The following is a 13,166-nucleotide window of genomic DNA, read 5'->3' on the forward strand; positions in this document are numbered from 1 at the left end:
GGAAAGGTGCTTTACCTCTCTGTGGTGCAGTTTTCTCCTCTATAAAACATGGGTAAGAATAATACCTCACAGAGTTACTTTGATTACTTTCTCAGAGCAGTACTAGCACATACAATGCTTAACAGGTATTTGCCATTAGTAGCTGTTTATATTCAATGGGTCATTGAGATATCATATGTTCTGTTGCCAGTTGGGGCTGCTGCTCTGAGACAAAAGGGTGTGATAGTGAAGGGAAGTTAGAATTTGCTGAGTGAGGAGCGAGTTCCTGTGGGAGATGGCAGTGGTCACCGAGGGAGGCACTGGGTCCCAGATGGGATGATTTCTGGTGAAATGTGATGTGAATTCCTTGGCACACTCAGGAGGTGTTACCACTTAGCTCTCTCTATGAGGGGCTGTGCAGACAACTGAAAGAACTCTGCTCCTACCCATTTTTTTCTTTGTAGGAGGAAAGGACAGCCAAATCTGCAGCCAGGCAAATTATGATCACGGTGATTAGTGCAACATTGAAGTTCTCCACCTGCCCATCATCTCCTTCCTGACGGTGAGTCTCCCACCCTCAGTGAACACACAACTCAACATGCCATTCCAAGAGTGGCGGTGGTGACAGTGAGGTGGGCCAGGAAGGTGTGGTGATTTTACCAAACCGAGTAACCATAAAAAATTACTTTTCACCCTTGAATCCTGTGGCCCACTATTCCAGGCACTTGGTATTCTTGCTGACATAGCAAAGATGGATTTGATCCCCATTATTTTACACTTTGGAGTGATTTTATTTTGTGGAGTGTTGAAATATTTGGAAGTGAAACATTTTAATTTTTTATTTTATTTATTCTTTTTGGAAGTGAAACATTTTAGAGCTACAGAAACGACTGTGGCCAGGTATATGCAGTATCCATGAGGCCTTTCCCAGCCCTTCTGTGGGGCGTCACACCAGTGTATTCTGAGGGTCCCTCAATGAAGGATCTGAAAGCGAAGACACCAACATTCTTTTCTTCTGAATGCAAAAGGCAAGGTGCAGGTGCGAGACATTAAAGTTCCAAAGAAGATGCTATTGGACAGAATATTTATTCTTTTTCTATCCCACTTCTATCCAGAATAGAAAAAAGACCACCTAAACAGGGGTGGAGGGGAGTTTGGAGAAAAAAATACAGAGTAGGATGTAATGTGTGGGTCTATGATCTTCTCTTACCCAAGGCTGTTATGAGTGGTGGTGAATTATTATAATTATTATAATGATAATAATTATTATTATTACAGAAAGGCATAGATGTATTTTTTGAATAAGGCCTTAATTAGGGTAATCTATTGTCTTTGTAGCACATTCTCCAATTAAAGGAGTCTCTTTAACAGTTCCAGTGTCAATGAACGGTCCACTCTCTAAGTGTGAGCATCCCGGAGCTGAGAGGACACCTGCCTCCTTCTCTGAGTGTCACCAAGGTGCCTGAAAGCCTTGTAGAGAGCCCTTCAGTGCCGTGGAGTAGAAGACATGGCTTGTCTTGTCTTGAGATGCGAGTTGGAGAAGCTCAGTGGCATGAGAGGACATCTGAAAGTACCAATTATTCCTGTTCCTTTCTGACATTTTGATGTCTTCCTCTTAGCCATCCCGATCTAGTCACTTTTCTAGTTCTATCTTTAAGAGGATTTAGGTCTCAGTATATTGGGTTTTCCCTGCCATATGGATCCATTTTGGACTCTAAACTTCAAGTCTCTTCTTTTGTGGGCTGCTCTCTCCATTTGTTCCTTGAATGGATACTTTTCTGAACGATAGTAATCTCTATTTATGACTTTCTGAGGTTTCTCTGTCTGTTCTCTCAAGTTATTTCACTCATTCAGTGCCAACTTGATTTTCCAAGATTGAATATTTTACTGATTGTTTGGCCTTGGCTTTGTGTTAATCTCCTTCAGCATTCTGTCTCTCTTGATGCTGTTGGCATCTTTATCTCTATTCTGAGAGGTCCCGGTTCTTTTTTATTTGTTGGTAAAACCTACCACTCCCGTCTTGTTGAACACATAGTCTTTGGATCATGTAGGAGAACTATCGGTGAAAGATATTAAAAAGAAACATTAGGTTCAAAATAGAGTCACTTTTGTTAAGCCCCATCAAGATTCAATACCTAAGCTAATTGCAGTTTCAGCCCCTCCCAGTAGGGGAATTTTAAACCAACCAGTCTAGAATTGCTTGATAAGACCTTGGTCACCATTCCTCCAAAGAAAGGTGACCCAGCCTGAAACAATACTTATCTTTTGCTAATAACTTTCTTGTCCTGCCCAGTTTCTGCTTATAAAAACCTTCCACTTAGTACAACTTCTCAGATGCTGCCAGATTCATAATTCGTACAATAAAGCCAATTAGATTTTTACATTTACTCGGTTGAAATTGTGTTCTTTAATAGAGGAAAGCAAATAACAGGTAATAAATAACTAAATAATCAGATTGCTGGGTGAAGGAGAGTGTGCATGGGGGAGGTAGGGGTGGAGAGGAGAGTAGTGTGAGGGTGCAGGGAAGAGCAGGGTGGGGAAGGAAGCGAGAGGAAGCAAATGTTCTTAGCCCACTCACTGTCATTATGTGTGACCTCTCAAAGGAGGTGGAGGCCTTGTCTAGGTAGAAGTCATCATTCCTGGCAGGAGGAGGTGGCTCTTGTTGCTCCCTTAACCCCATCCTTTCCTTCTGCCTCTTTAGGAAGCAATCAGGAGACTAGGTTTGCTCCTTGAGATGCTTACCCATCACTGACAATAATCACAATGCATTACAACAGCTATTTTCAAGTGGTGTTCCGCAAGAATTGTTAAAGCATGCAATACCTGACTATTTGGTCAGAAGCACTGACCCCTTTACCCTTAGATTATCAAATTTTAAAAAATGACAACAGCCACCACAACAATAGCCACCCAATGTGAACGAATCAGAATTATATCTATTTTTTTTGTCAGACTGGCAAAATATATGACATTTTTTAGTGTGCCACAGAATTTTAGTAATTAGTTTATATGTGCCATGAGATGAAAAATGTTTAAAATTGCTGCATTATAACATGGAGACCCACATTTTCAAAAGTGTGATTATGAAATTCAGCATAGATATGAATAAAGGCAAAGGACTGACTGACAGACTAAAGAAATAGAGACATGACAAAGAACATATTTAAAAATTGCATACCCGCTCGGCTGGCGTGCTTCAGTGGTTGAGCATCGACCTAGGTTGACCATAACTAGAAGACTCTCTTTTTAAGTTCTCTTGCCAAAAAATGCCCCTGTTCTCAATTTTTTCTTAGAATGCTCCCTCCATTCTACCAGAAATTTATTTTTTCTTGGATGAGGCTGTTTCCATTAACTCTATGAAGTGGAGCCTAGCTATTCTTGGTGAAGTCAGTATGGGCTAGTGGACTGAGAATGTTTCCCAGTCAGCACACTTAATTAAGTTCAAGTCTGAACTACATCCTGGACAAGCTGTGTGTTCTTGGCTTAACTTCTAAAAACCTCAGTTTGCACACTGAGAAGCTTAAGGATCTCTGCCCCCAAAAGTTATTGTGAATTAAAAAGGGGATACGTGGCCTGACTTTGTATATCCCATATTCCTGACTGTGTATTTTATAGTTATTTTCTTTTACTTGAAGAGCTGCTGCTACTAGCAAAGTCCATCTTTACTACAGTAGTTGAATGTAGAGGGAAATTTGGCTGTAAAAATATCCCACCCTTCACACACATACAGTTTAGGCCCAGGAGAAGTTCTGTAAGGGTTTCTGTCCTTCCCGCCTATACTTGTAATCCTCAGTATGTATCATTGAGTGTCCTGGACCCATAACTTTGTCTTGCACCTGCCCTGAAAATCCCAAACTTGCAATTAACATGGACTTCATTTTCTTTGCTTCTTCTGCCAGGCTGTTGTTTTTAGTCAATATCACAAGTTGTGATTCATTAGCTTCTCTCTACATGTTTATGATTTCAACTTTATCTCAATTCTGAATACTAACTGGGATTCTCTTTACTCATTCCTAGTTGGTGCCCTTTTTTTTTTACAGACTCCTCAACAAATGCTTCAAATCTTTCCGACTCTTTCCAAGCCTCCTATCTTTTCCCCTCCCCATCAGTGGGAGGATGGTGGAGTGATTAAAAAAAGCATTCGTTCATTCCTGAGACGAATATGCTCTTGAATAAATAACACAGAAGGCATTTAAAGGAAAAAAAAATCAAAATCACAGGGTTACCAAGTTTATAGTTAGTATGTTTATGTGGACAAAACAGAAACTTCCCCACATAATTATCATATTTGTAGACGTCGGTATTGCAAAAGTCAGGGAGTTTTTTTACATTAGGAAGTCAGCAATTGACAGGAAATGGCTTAAGCTTCATTGATTCGGGGAGACTAATTCTAGGTGCAATCTTCTTCCTTATTTCTAGGCTATCTCAGGGTGTAGGGTTTTTTCCTCCTCTCCAACTGTGGGATCTGATAATTGTAGTCATAGTGGTAGCTGGGCAAAGGATCAGTTTTGCTTTCTCTAAGTGGCCAACAGATGTGAATTCTCCTAAATTTCATTTTTCTCAAAGAAATTCACTGGGCCACAGACCATTGAAAAAGCAAGTTGCTGGGCTTTATCACCTAGAAATTCTGATTCAGTGGGTCTGGGATGGAGTCCAAGAATTTGCTTTTTAAATAATTACCTCAGGTGATTCCATGCAGCTCATCCTTTTAGAAACACCAAGGTAATTATATCTTCACTTATTTTTACCTTCTTTTTGCTTCAAGAATATGATATATCCTATTCCTTTTCAAGGCTGATTTCACTATATGTGCTTTTAATTCTATTTATGCCATTTCTTCTGGGTACTTGAGTCATCAGTGAACATCCTTCTCTGGTATTGACAATCTCTTCCTTTTCACAATCGCCTTCCCCTTGGCTTACACATACTTTTCACTCATTTAATAAATTTTTATCAAGTGCCTCCTATGTTTCTGGCACATTCTTTAATTTTTTAAAAAAATAGTTTTTATTGATTTTAGAGAGGGGGGGAGGGGGGGAGAGAGAGAAACATTGATGTGAGACAGAAACATCAATCGGTTGCCTTTGACATGTATCTCAACCTGGGATCGAACCCACAACCTGGGTACATACCCTGACCAGGAATCGAGCCAGCAACTTTCGACACAGGATGACACTCAAACAACAGAGCTACACTAGCTAGGGCTAGATTTATCTTTATCAGTGTTTTTTCACTGACTTTTCTTCTCTGCCTACCTCACACTCCCCTAAAAGCCCTTTACAGCCTGCTTCCAGCTTGCTTTACCAAGCCACAATTCCTGAAACTCTTTGCCCTACGTGCTTCGTTCCAAGGCACGTACCCTTGGGTCCTTGAACACACTATTTCCTTGATGTCTTCGCACATGAAGTTTCTTTGTCTGTGAAGTCTGGAATATCGCATGGCAGATCTGTTAGTTATGTGCCTCAGAGCACCCACTGATTTAAGGTCTTCAACATCTGGAATGCTCTGACTAGGATGTGTAGATGAGGACTGAGCAGCAGCTAGGAGGGCTGCTCAGGGATCTTTCATGTTTGGGGTAAAGCACATAGGGTGAGAGAGTCAGAGCACAGGAGTACATAGGGGGACAGGGCAAAATATGGAATTCTGGCTATTGAGGGGAATTGGATATAGGATCTTTGTCTTTTAAAGAGTGGAAAACTGTGGGTGGTTGTTTATAATTAGTCCATAGTGAACTTCAAATAAGGCGCGTACTAAGGAAGACTAGGTCAGAAATGCCACCCTCTGGAATTGAAGCTAATGAGAATTATTAAATGTGACGAGATAAATTAAATGTGAGGAGATGAGTTATCTGAAGCAGGGATCCTCCCTTGGAAATTGTTCCCTAAGTGTGTTGCTAATGAAAGAGGGTGTTTCTCAAGTGTCCCTCAAGGACATTAAGTGTTGCATTGAGGGTAGGAAAAGGAGAGTCAGAGGTAGAGTTTCAGTTGGTGTGTTTCCAGCAGTGTCCAAAATGAGTTGTTTGTCTTATTATTGAGTTTTAATAATTTCTTATAAAATCTGGATTATTCATGAAGCATAGGACCTTGAAAATAGCTATATGAGCTAGTTTCTAGTCTGACCACCTGTGTGTGAGAGTGAAGTGAAGCAGAGATGAGACAACCTTAGTGTTTGATCACTACTTTTTATTGTTAATTTTAATGCAGTCCAGTTATTTGAAACAAATATGTTATAGTCAAACCAAGCAACTATACAGCAGTGGCAGATTAGTCTTTCTTTCCCTCTGGGTTTAAAGGCTATTTTCCTATGTGGAAAGGCCAATGAACTATAGAGATAGGTTGGAGCCATTGTATTTCCATGGTATTGCTCTTCCAGTTTTTGTATTGTTTTGTTTTTACGTAGAGCAAATTCTTGGGCAACATCTTTCTTGCTAAAAACAAGTCAGAGCCCTCATTTGGATTTCTTAATCCTGAACTGGTCCATCTCTGCTGTTTAAGAAATAATGCTCTCACTCACTGGCTAGGGAGAAACAAACACCTGGTGCCACTTTTTAATGACTCTGTAGGTTACTGGTGAAAGATGCACCTGAGAATAAGGGCTTGATGGTTTTGATAAACTGGGAAACTTCCTACATTACATCTTTGCTTTTAGGATCTTCTTTCTACCATCCAATGTGGGGCACACCAAAAATTATGGTTTACATTGATGTAAGAGAAGCTTTGGCTCCAGAACTGGTAGTATAATTTTTTGCTTTTTAAAGATGCAGGCTTAGTTTGGCATAAATAATGTATAGTGAACTCTCAAAAAGACACCTTAACTAAACCCTAGGCTCCATAAATACTTTATATTATGCTTCTAAATTTAGTCCCACACATTATTTATTCAACTCAGGATTTCCTAGCAATGTAGCCCACATACCCTACATTCTTTGGAAGGAACCCAATAGCAATGAATAGAATACAGTCAAATGAAAAAGATAGAAACAAATACATTCACTTTTAGAAAGATGCTTTATAACAAGTTGCTTGTCTGTTATAGTTTCTTATTTTTTAAATTACTACTTGAGTTAATTTCACTTCTATTTATTATTCATCATTAGAATTAACACCTGTGCTCTTGGACATATTTATAGAGTGGAGTGCTGCTACTGAAACTGTGGGAACTTGAGTTGGTGCTTCCATATCCACAGTTATCGCCTTCTGTCTGATAATAATAATGGCCATCTTGTCTATTATCCTCCTTGAACATTAACACTAAATTGGGTGTGTTGGCTGTAGGTTGTCCAAAGCCACAACTCAAGGAGCTTTCTACTTGTCTTTGTCCATGAATACTCTCGTATCTCTCAGACTCACTACTTCTTTCTTCTTCATTGTACCCTGACCATTCCTGGCTATTTCTTCTTGATTGATTGGGAGTTGAGCCTATTTTGGGTTTACTGTCCTCATCATGAGTACCAATTAAAATTAACCCACATCTTCCTTGTAATTCATGTTGCTCATAGCTAGGACACCAACTGGATCCAGAACCACATTGTTTAGGGCAAGATGAATGACACGAGCCATAACCATATTGTTCGGTGTCAGAACACTGACCAGATCCCAAACCAGATTGTCTGGAGATAGATGAGTGAGATGAGCCAAACCCAGATTGTTCGGAGTCAGAACACTGACCAGATCCCAAACCATATTGTCCAGAGCTAGATGAGTGAGATGAGCCAAACCCAGATTGGTCAGTGCCAGAATACTGACCAGATCCAAAGCCACATTGTTCAGAGCTGTATGAGCCAGACCCATATTGTCCAGTGCCAGAATACTGACCAGATTCAAACCCAGATTGTTCAGAGCTAGAACACAGACCTGAGCCAGATCCATGTTGACTATGGTGAGAGGCAGATCTGTGTTGGCCACAGCTAGAAGGCTGACTCCATCCACACCCAGATTGGCAATAAGGCTGACCTGATCCAGACCTGTGTTGGCCATAGCTGGAAGACTGACCTGAGCCATACCCATGTTGACCACAGCTAGAAGACTGACCTGAGCCATACCCATGTTGACCATAAGAAGACTGACCTGAGCCAGAACCATGTTGACCATAAGTAGAGGATTGACCTGAGCCAGAACCATGTTGACCATAAGAAGACTGACCTGAGCCAGAACCATGTTGACCATAAGAAGACTGACCTGAGCCAGAACCATGTTGACCATAAGAAGACTGACCTGAGCCAGAACCATGTTGACCATAAGAAGACTGACCTGAGCCAGAACCATGTTGACCATAAGAAGACTGACCTGAGCCATACCCATGTTGACCATAAGAAGACTGACCTGAGCCAGAACCATGTTGACCATAAGAAGACTGACCTGAGCCATACCCATGTTGACCATAAGAAGACTGACCTGAGCCATACCCATGTTGACCATAGCTAGAAGACTGACATGAGTTAGATCCATGGTGTCCAAAGTTTGATGACTGTCCGGAAGTAGAACCATGTTGTCCATAACTAGAGGATTGACCTGATCCAAATCCATGTTGCCCAAAGCCAGAAGATTGACCTGAGCTACGTCTGTGTTGTCCACAGCTAGAGGATTGACCTGATCCAGACCTATGTCGGCTATGGCTAGAAGATTGACGTGAGCCAGACCTGTGTCGACCATAGCCAGAGGATTGACCTGATCCAGACCTATGTCGGCTATGGCTAGAAGACTGACCTGAGCCATACCTCTGTCGGCCATAGCCAGAGGTTTGACCTGATTCAGACCCATGTTGTTCATAGCTGGAAGCCTGGCCTAATCCTGATCCATGTTGGCCATAGCTAGAAGACTGACCTGAGCCTGACCCATGTTGGCTGTGGCTAGAAGACTGACTTGATCCAGACCCATGTTGACCATAGCTGGAAGACTGGCCTGAGCTAGTTCCATGGTGTCCAAAGTTTGATGACTGCCTTGAAGTAGAACTATGTTGTCCATAACTAGAGGATTGACCTAAACCAGACCCATGTTGCCCAAAGCCAGAAGACTGACCAAACCCAGGTCCATGTTGTCCACAGCTTGATGACTCACCTAAACTGGATTCTGAACTAGGCTCATGGTATCTCTGACTAGAAGATTGATTAGAGCCAGATCCATATTTTCCATAATTAGAGGATTGTCCTGATCCAGAGCCATGCTTTTGTCTTTCACGGCTCCCTGACTGACCACTTGAGTGGGATCCATGTCTTCTTTGACTAGAGGACTGACCTGAGCCAGACTCATGACCATAACCAGTGGGCTCATTTGAATTTGACCAGTGGTCTTGTCCTCCACAACTCCCTGAGCTGAATCCATGATGTTGATTTGATTTCTTCTCCTGTAGTCTATTTCCTAAAGATTCATTTGAGTGAGACCTATGTTGGTCAGAACTGAAAGACTGATTCTCTGAGTGGGAACCATGCCCTTGTTCTCCACAACCGCCTGACTGATTTGCTGAGTGTGATCTTTTTCTATAGTTATTTGACTGAGTATAACCATCTTCTTCACTCCTAGACCTTTCTTGCTGATGAGAGCCATACTTATTTTTCTTATTATCCTTGAAGTGGCCCGAGCTTGACTCTCTCCATCTTTCCCCAGAGCTTTGCCTGTGTCCCAAATTAGACGAACCTCCTTGATGCCCAATTCTTCTGGAGCTGGATTGAGGCCTGTGTTTAATGCGTCCTCTGGAGCCCCTGGAATAGGAATCATTCTCTCCTGCACTCCAACTTGAATGGCTGGAAGACGATTCTTCCCCGTTGTCCTTCTCTTCTGTTTCACTATGTTCCTCTTGGTGCTGGTGACTGTGATCTCTTTGCTTTGACCCTGAAGCTTGGCAGTAATCTTTGCCGATGATTTTATTACAAGCCTGAGCCAGCTGGAATATCATCAGAAGATACTCAGTAAAATCCACTTTCTTGTTATGGTCTCGATCCAGACTTTGCATGATGATATTTACAGTGTCTGGATCATCTGGATTCTGTATAGGAACAAGGTACAAAGGGCAGCTCTGTCAATATGGACCACATACCCAGCTAACCAATTGAAGAAAGGCTGTGGAAATATGAATGCTTAGCTTACATAGGTTAAACCACATAGTCCCTTAGGCTGGACTGTGCTATCCTGAGCATGAGAGAAGGAAATAGGCAATGAATAATGTAGTGAGAAATAGATAGAAGAATATGCAACTGGAAGATTATTTTTTATAAGGAATGGGTCAAATATAAATGATTAGCTAATTTATAAATAATAATTTTGGATACCTATATTATATATGATTTTTCTTTATTTGTCCAGCTTAATTCATTAACTCATTAATTCATTTACTCATTTAACAGATTTATTTTGCACCTACTATCTGCCTCTCATTCAGTTAGGTGCAATGAACAAGTTTGGTTCTTGACAAAATGGAACTTAAAGTCTAGTGGGCCAGACACACAAACTTAAAAATCAGTTTATTGTGATGTTTCTATGAGAATACACCAGAGGGGAGCCATTGGGGATTCAAGGAAGTTTAATGAGGGGAAATGATGTCTTTTGAAGGATTGGTTGGACCCAGGTAGAGGGAACAATATGAACAAAGATCTGGAGGTAAGAGAAGACATGGCTCATATAGAAAGAACCGAAAGAATTGCTAAATTTAGAGTCTCAGCAGTCAAGAGACGTGACTAGAGAGGTAAATATGGAGCAAATCATGCCTTTGAAGATATGTTAAGTAACTTTGGACTTTATTTTAAGAATTGGGAGCTATTGAAGGATTTTGAAATGAGTGTGAAATGATTAGATTTGTAGCTAATGCTGAGATTGGAAGTAAGAAATGGCTTGAACCAGCAATAGTGATGGGGAGAAATGGGCTGATTGAGAGACTATTGATGAATTTGATGGAAGTTGGAGGATGGAGCATGCTGACAGAGGAAATTAAAATGGCACCAGATTTCTGCTTTGGGCACACAGGAGAAGGAGAGTTTAGTTTTGTATCTGACACACTGAATTTGAGACATTGATAGGAATCCAAATGAAAATATTTAGTATGTAGCTGGATTCAATGAGTTGGAGATCAAGAACAACATCTAAGCTCCCAGATATTTATTTCCAGAACTGACATTTTAAGGTGGTGGTCACCCTCTTTCATGATTTAGGAGTAAGATGCTAATTTCTTGAACTCAAAGGCTTTATAGTGTCAGCATCTCAGAAATGGGCTGTGGTCAGGATATTTTGGGCAGAAGAAAGACAAAGAAAGGGAAGAAGATACATTTTATCTACTTTTCAGTTTTTCCGAGGACCATCTCAGTTGTTGTTCCAGAAGAATTACTCACTTAGGACATTTAATCTATGAATTTTTGTCTTTAAAAAAAATAGGATCACTTTTCTTGTTCATGTTATAGAAACCATTATGGGGTCAACTTTTGACTTTGTTTTAAGCCTTTACTAAACCCTGTTCTCTATTACTAAGTAGGGAGAGTCCTCTAGAAATTTGACATTTGTGACAAAAGGTAGAAAGGGAGAAGTAGGGAATTGCAGTGTTTTAGTCCTGATATGGAGTTCTTACCTTCATAATTTGACGGAATTCATTTTCCAAAAATACTTTCATTTCTGCCTTGTTCAACATGGCACACTCCTCATCGTTGGTGGCATATTGGTAGAAAACTTCGATGACAGTGACAATGCCTTGTAGGAGTTTAGGCATCTTTTTGGAGATTTAATTAACCTAAAAGGGAAGAAAAGGAGAGACCCACCTCTTATTGTTCCTTTTTCTTGCTTAAATACATAAGTAGTCTCAATTATTTGTAAAAATTATTCAGAATTAATGAGGGATGATTAATTCTGTTATGATCAAGAGCCAATCCAGAGTTAAATGACTTGTTTAAGTCATATAGCAAGAAAGTGATGAAATTAGGAACAGAAACTATATCTCATATTTCCATTCCTGAATGAATATAGGAGTGGTGACTTCCTTTTTCGGTCTCTTTGCCTCTACCAGGGATAATTTTATGAACTTTGTTCTGGAGCTGTAGAAGTCCTGGGTGTGCCAATCTATCCATTTCCTCAGTTCCTTTCTAGTTCTCAACCATCACACTAGGGAAGGACAAGTCTATTATCTACATGGCATGCCTGACTCCAACTAAGGGGTATCAGGGTCTAAACTAGACCCTCCAGACTTCCAGGCCAGAGAAAGTAAATAAAGTGAGCAAAGACAACAGGCTTAGGTGATATGGAGCTGGGGCAGCTGCTATCAGGCTCAGCTTCTGTTTTCATTCTCCAAGAGGGGCTGACCCCAGGCTTTACTAATTAGACAACAGACAGAAAAAGCTCAGTAAGTAAAGGAGGCAATCTGCCTACTGGATAATTTGAGCCCAAGATGGTTAAGGAAATGACCCCCAAAGAAAGCTGATACTATCAGTCCCAGTTATTTCTTCATTTTTCTTCTCAATAAAGTTAAACTTATACCAAAGTTCTCCAAAGTATATTCAAAAGAAGCCTGGTACCCAGGGCCTCTTTGCCTTTGAGCACATCCCAGATTCTCATAACTTATAGCTCTAAGTACTGCTCACTTACCTAGTTCACCAGAGGAACAAGTAGGATAGAGGCTGAAGCAGCTTACAGGGTGCTGCTAGTTGCGGATAGTGGCCTTTTTATAGAGGGAGTAATGGTCCATCTTAGGGAGGAGCTGCTCCCTTTGAGATGTCCTAATTTACTCTCAAATAAGCCCAGCTCCACCTCCATCTCCACCTCCTAGTGTTTATCTTCTTACTTCCTTACTTGTTCACCTGAGATTGCATTAGCAGTTCCCAAATCTGGGCGAGTACCAGCTCCACCTGTCAGTCTCTGGACACTGAAGAAAGACCTTTTGCATATTCAATGAAGTAACTAGCATAATGCATTGATAACAAATTATGTGGACTTTAACTGAAGTTGAGTGGAATGTCTGCAGGGACATCAGGGAACAAATGTCAAAGAGTCATGGAATCTGATTTTTAAAAGGAAGCTTAAAGATCATCTGATCAAAATCTTTTTTTTTTAAAGCTAAATTTTCTTATGTAGGATTCCAGCCAAGGTGTACCCATGGTATTATTACCTCTTGAAATAGATAATGGCGGCAGAGGCCCTCTTGTTTCTTTACCCAACTCTGTTTACCAGACTTTAGTGGCCTTTTGTCAATGTAGCTTTCTTTTCAGCCACTATATA

The 13,166-nt window shown here is 40.7% G+C and overlaps 2 protein-coding genes across 2 annotated transcripts; both read right to left on the reverse strand.

The window, feature by feature from the left end:
- Nucleotides 1-6,171: 6,171 nt before the first annotated feature.
- On the reverse strand, nucleotides 6,172-8,583 carry LOC111827321. The gene is made up of 2 exons (XM_023759288.1): nucleotides 8,085-8,583; nucleotides 6,172-8,045 (listed from the first exon to the last, which is right to left on the reverse strand). The coding sequence occupies exons 1-2, from the start codon at nucleotides 8,502-8,504 to the stop codon at nucleotides 7,440-7,442; spliced, it is 1,026 nt and encodes a 341-aa protein (XP_023615056.1). The 5' UTR covers nucleotides 8,505-8,583; the 3' UTR covers nucleotides 6,172-7,439.
- An 88-nt stretch (nucleotides 8,584-8,671) lies between these two features.
- On the reverse strand, nucleotides 8,672-11,667 carry LOC106698239 (hornerin-like). The gene is made up of 3 exons (XM_023759316.1): nucleotides 11,530-11,667; nucleotides 8,802-9,960; nucleotides 8,672-8,697 (listed from the first exon to the last, which is right to left on the reverse strand). The coding sequence occupies exons 1-3, from the start codon at nucleotides 11,665-11,667 to the stop codon at nucleotides 8,672-8,674; spliced, it is 1,323 nt and encodes a 440-aa protein (XP_023615084.1).
- Between the last annotated feature and the right edge of the window lie 1,499 nt (nucleotides 11,668-13,166).

The sequence above is a fragment of the Myotis lucifugus genome, unplaced genomic scaffold (assembly GCF_000147115.1).
Source record: "Myotis lucifugus unplaced genomic scaffold, Myoluc2.0 scaffold_151, whole genome shotgun sequence".
Classification (NCBI taxonomy): Eukaryota; Metazoa; Chordata; class Mammalia; order Chiroptera; family Vespertilionidae; genus Myotis; species Myotis lucifugus.

Excerpts from the sequence above, each read along its gene's own strand:
- LOC111827321 (XM_023759288.1), bottom strand. The coding sequence starts at position 8,504 with ATGGATTTGGATCAGGTCAATCCTCTAGTTATGGACAACATGGTTCTA. Across the intron at positions 8,046-8,084 it reads TCAACATGGTTCTGGCTCAG|GTCAGTCTTCTTATGGTCAA; the intron begins GTCAATCCTCTA and ends GTTCTGGCTCAG.
- LOC106698239 (XM_023759316.1), bottom strand. The coding sequence starts at position 11,667 with ATGCCTAAACTCCTACAAGGCATTGTCACTGTCATCGAAGTTTTCTAC. Across the intron at positions 9,961-11,529 it reads AATTCCGTCAAATTATGAAG|AATCCAGATGATCCAGACAC; the intron begins GTAAGAACTCCA and ends GTTCCTATACAG. Across the intron at positions 8,698-8,801 it reads CCAACATGGGTCAGGCTCAG|AGGTATGGCTCAGGTCAGTC; the intron begins GTCAGTCTTCTA and ends TATGGCCGACAG.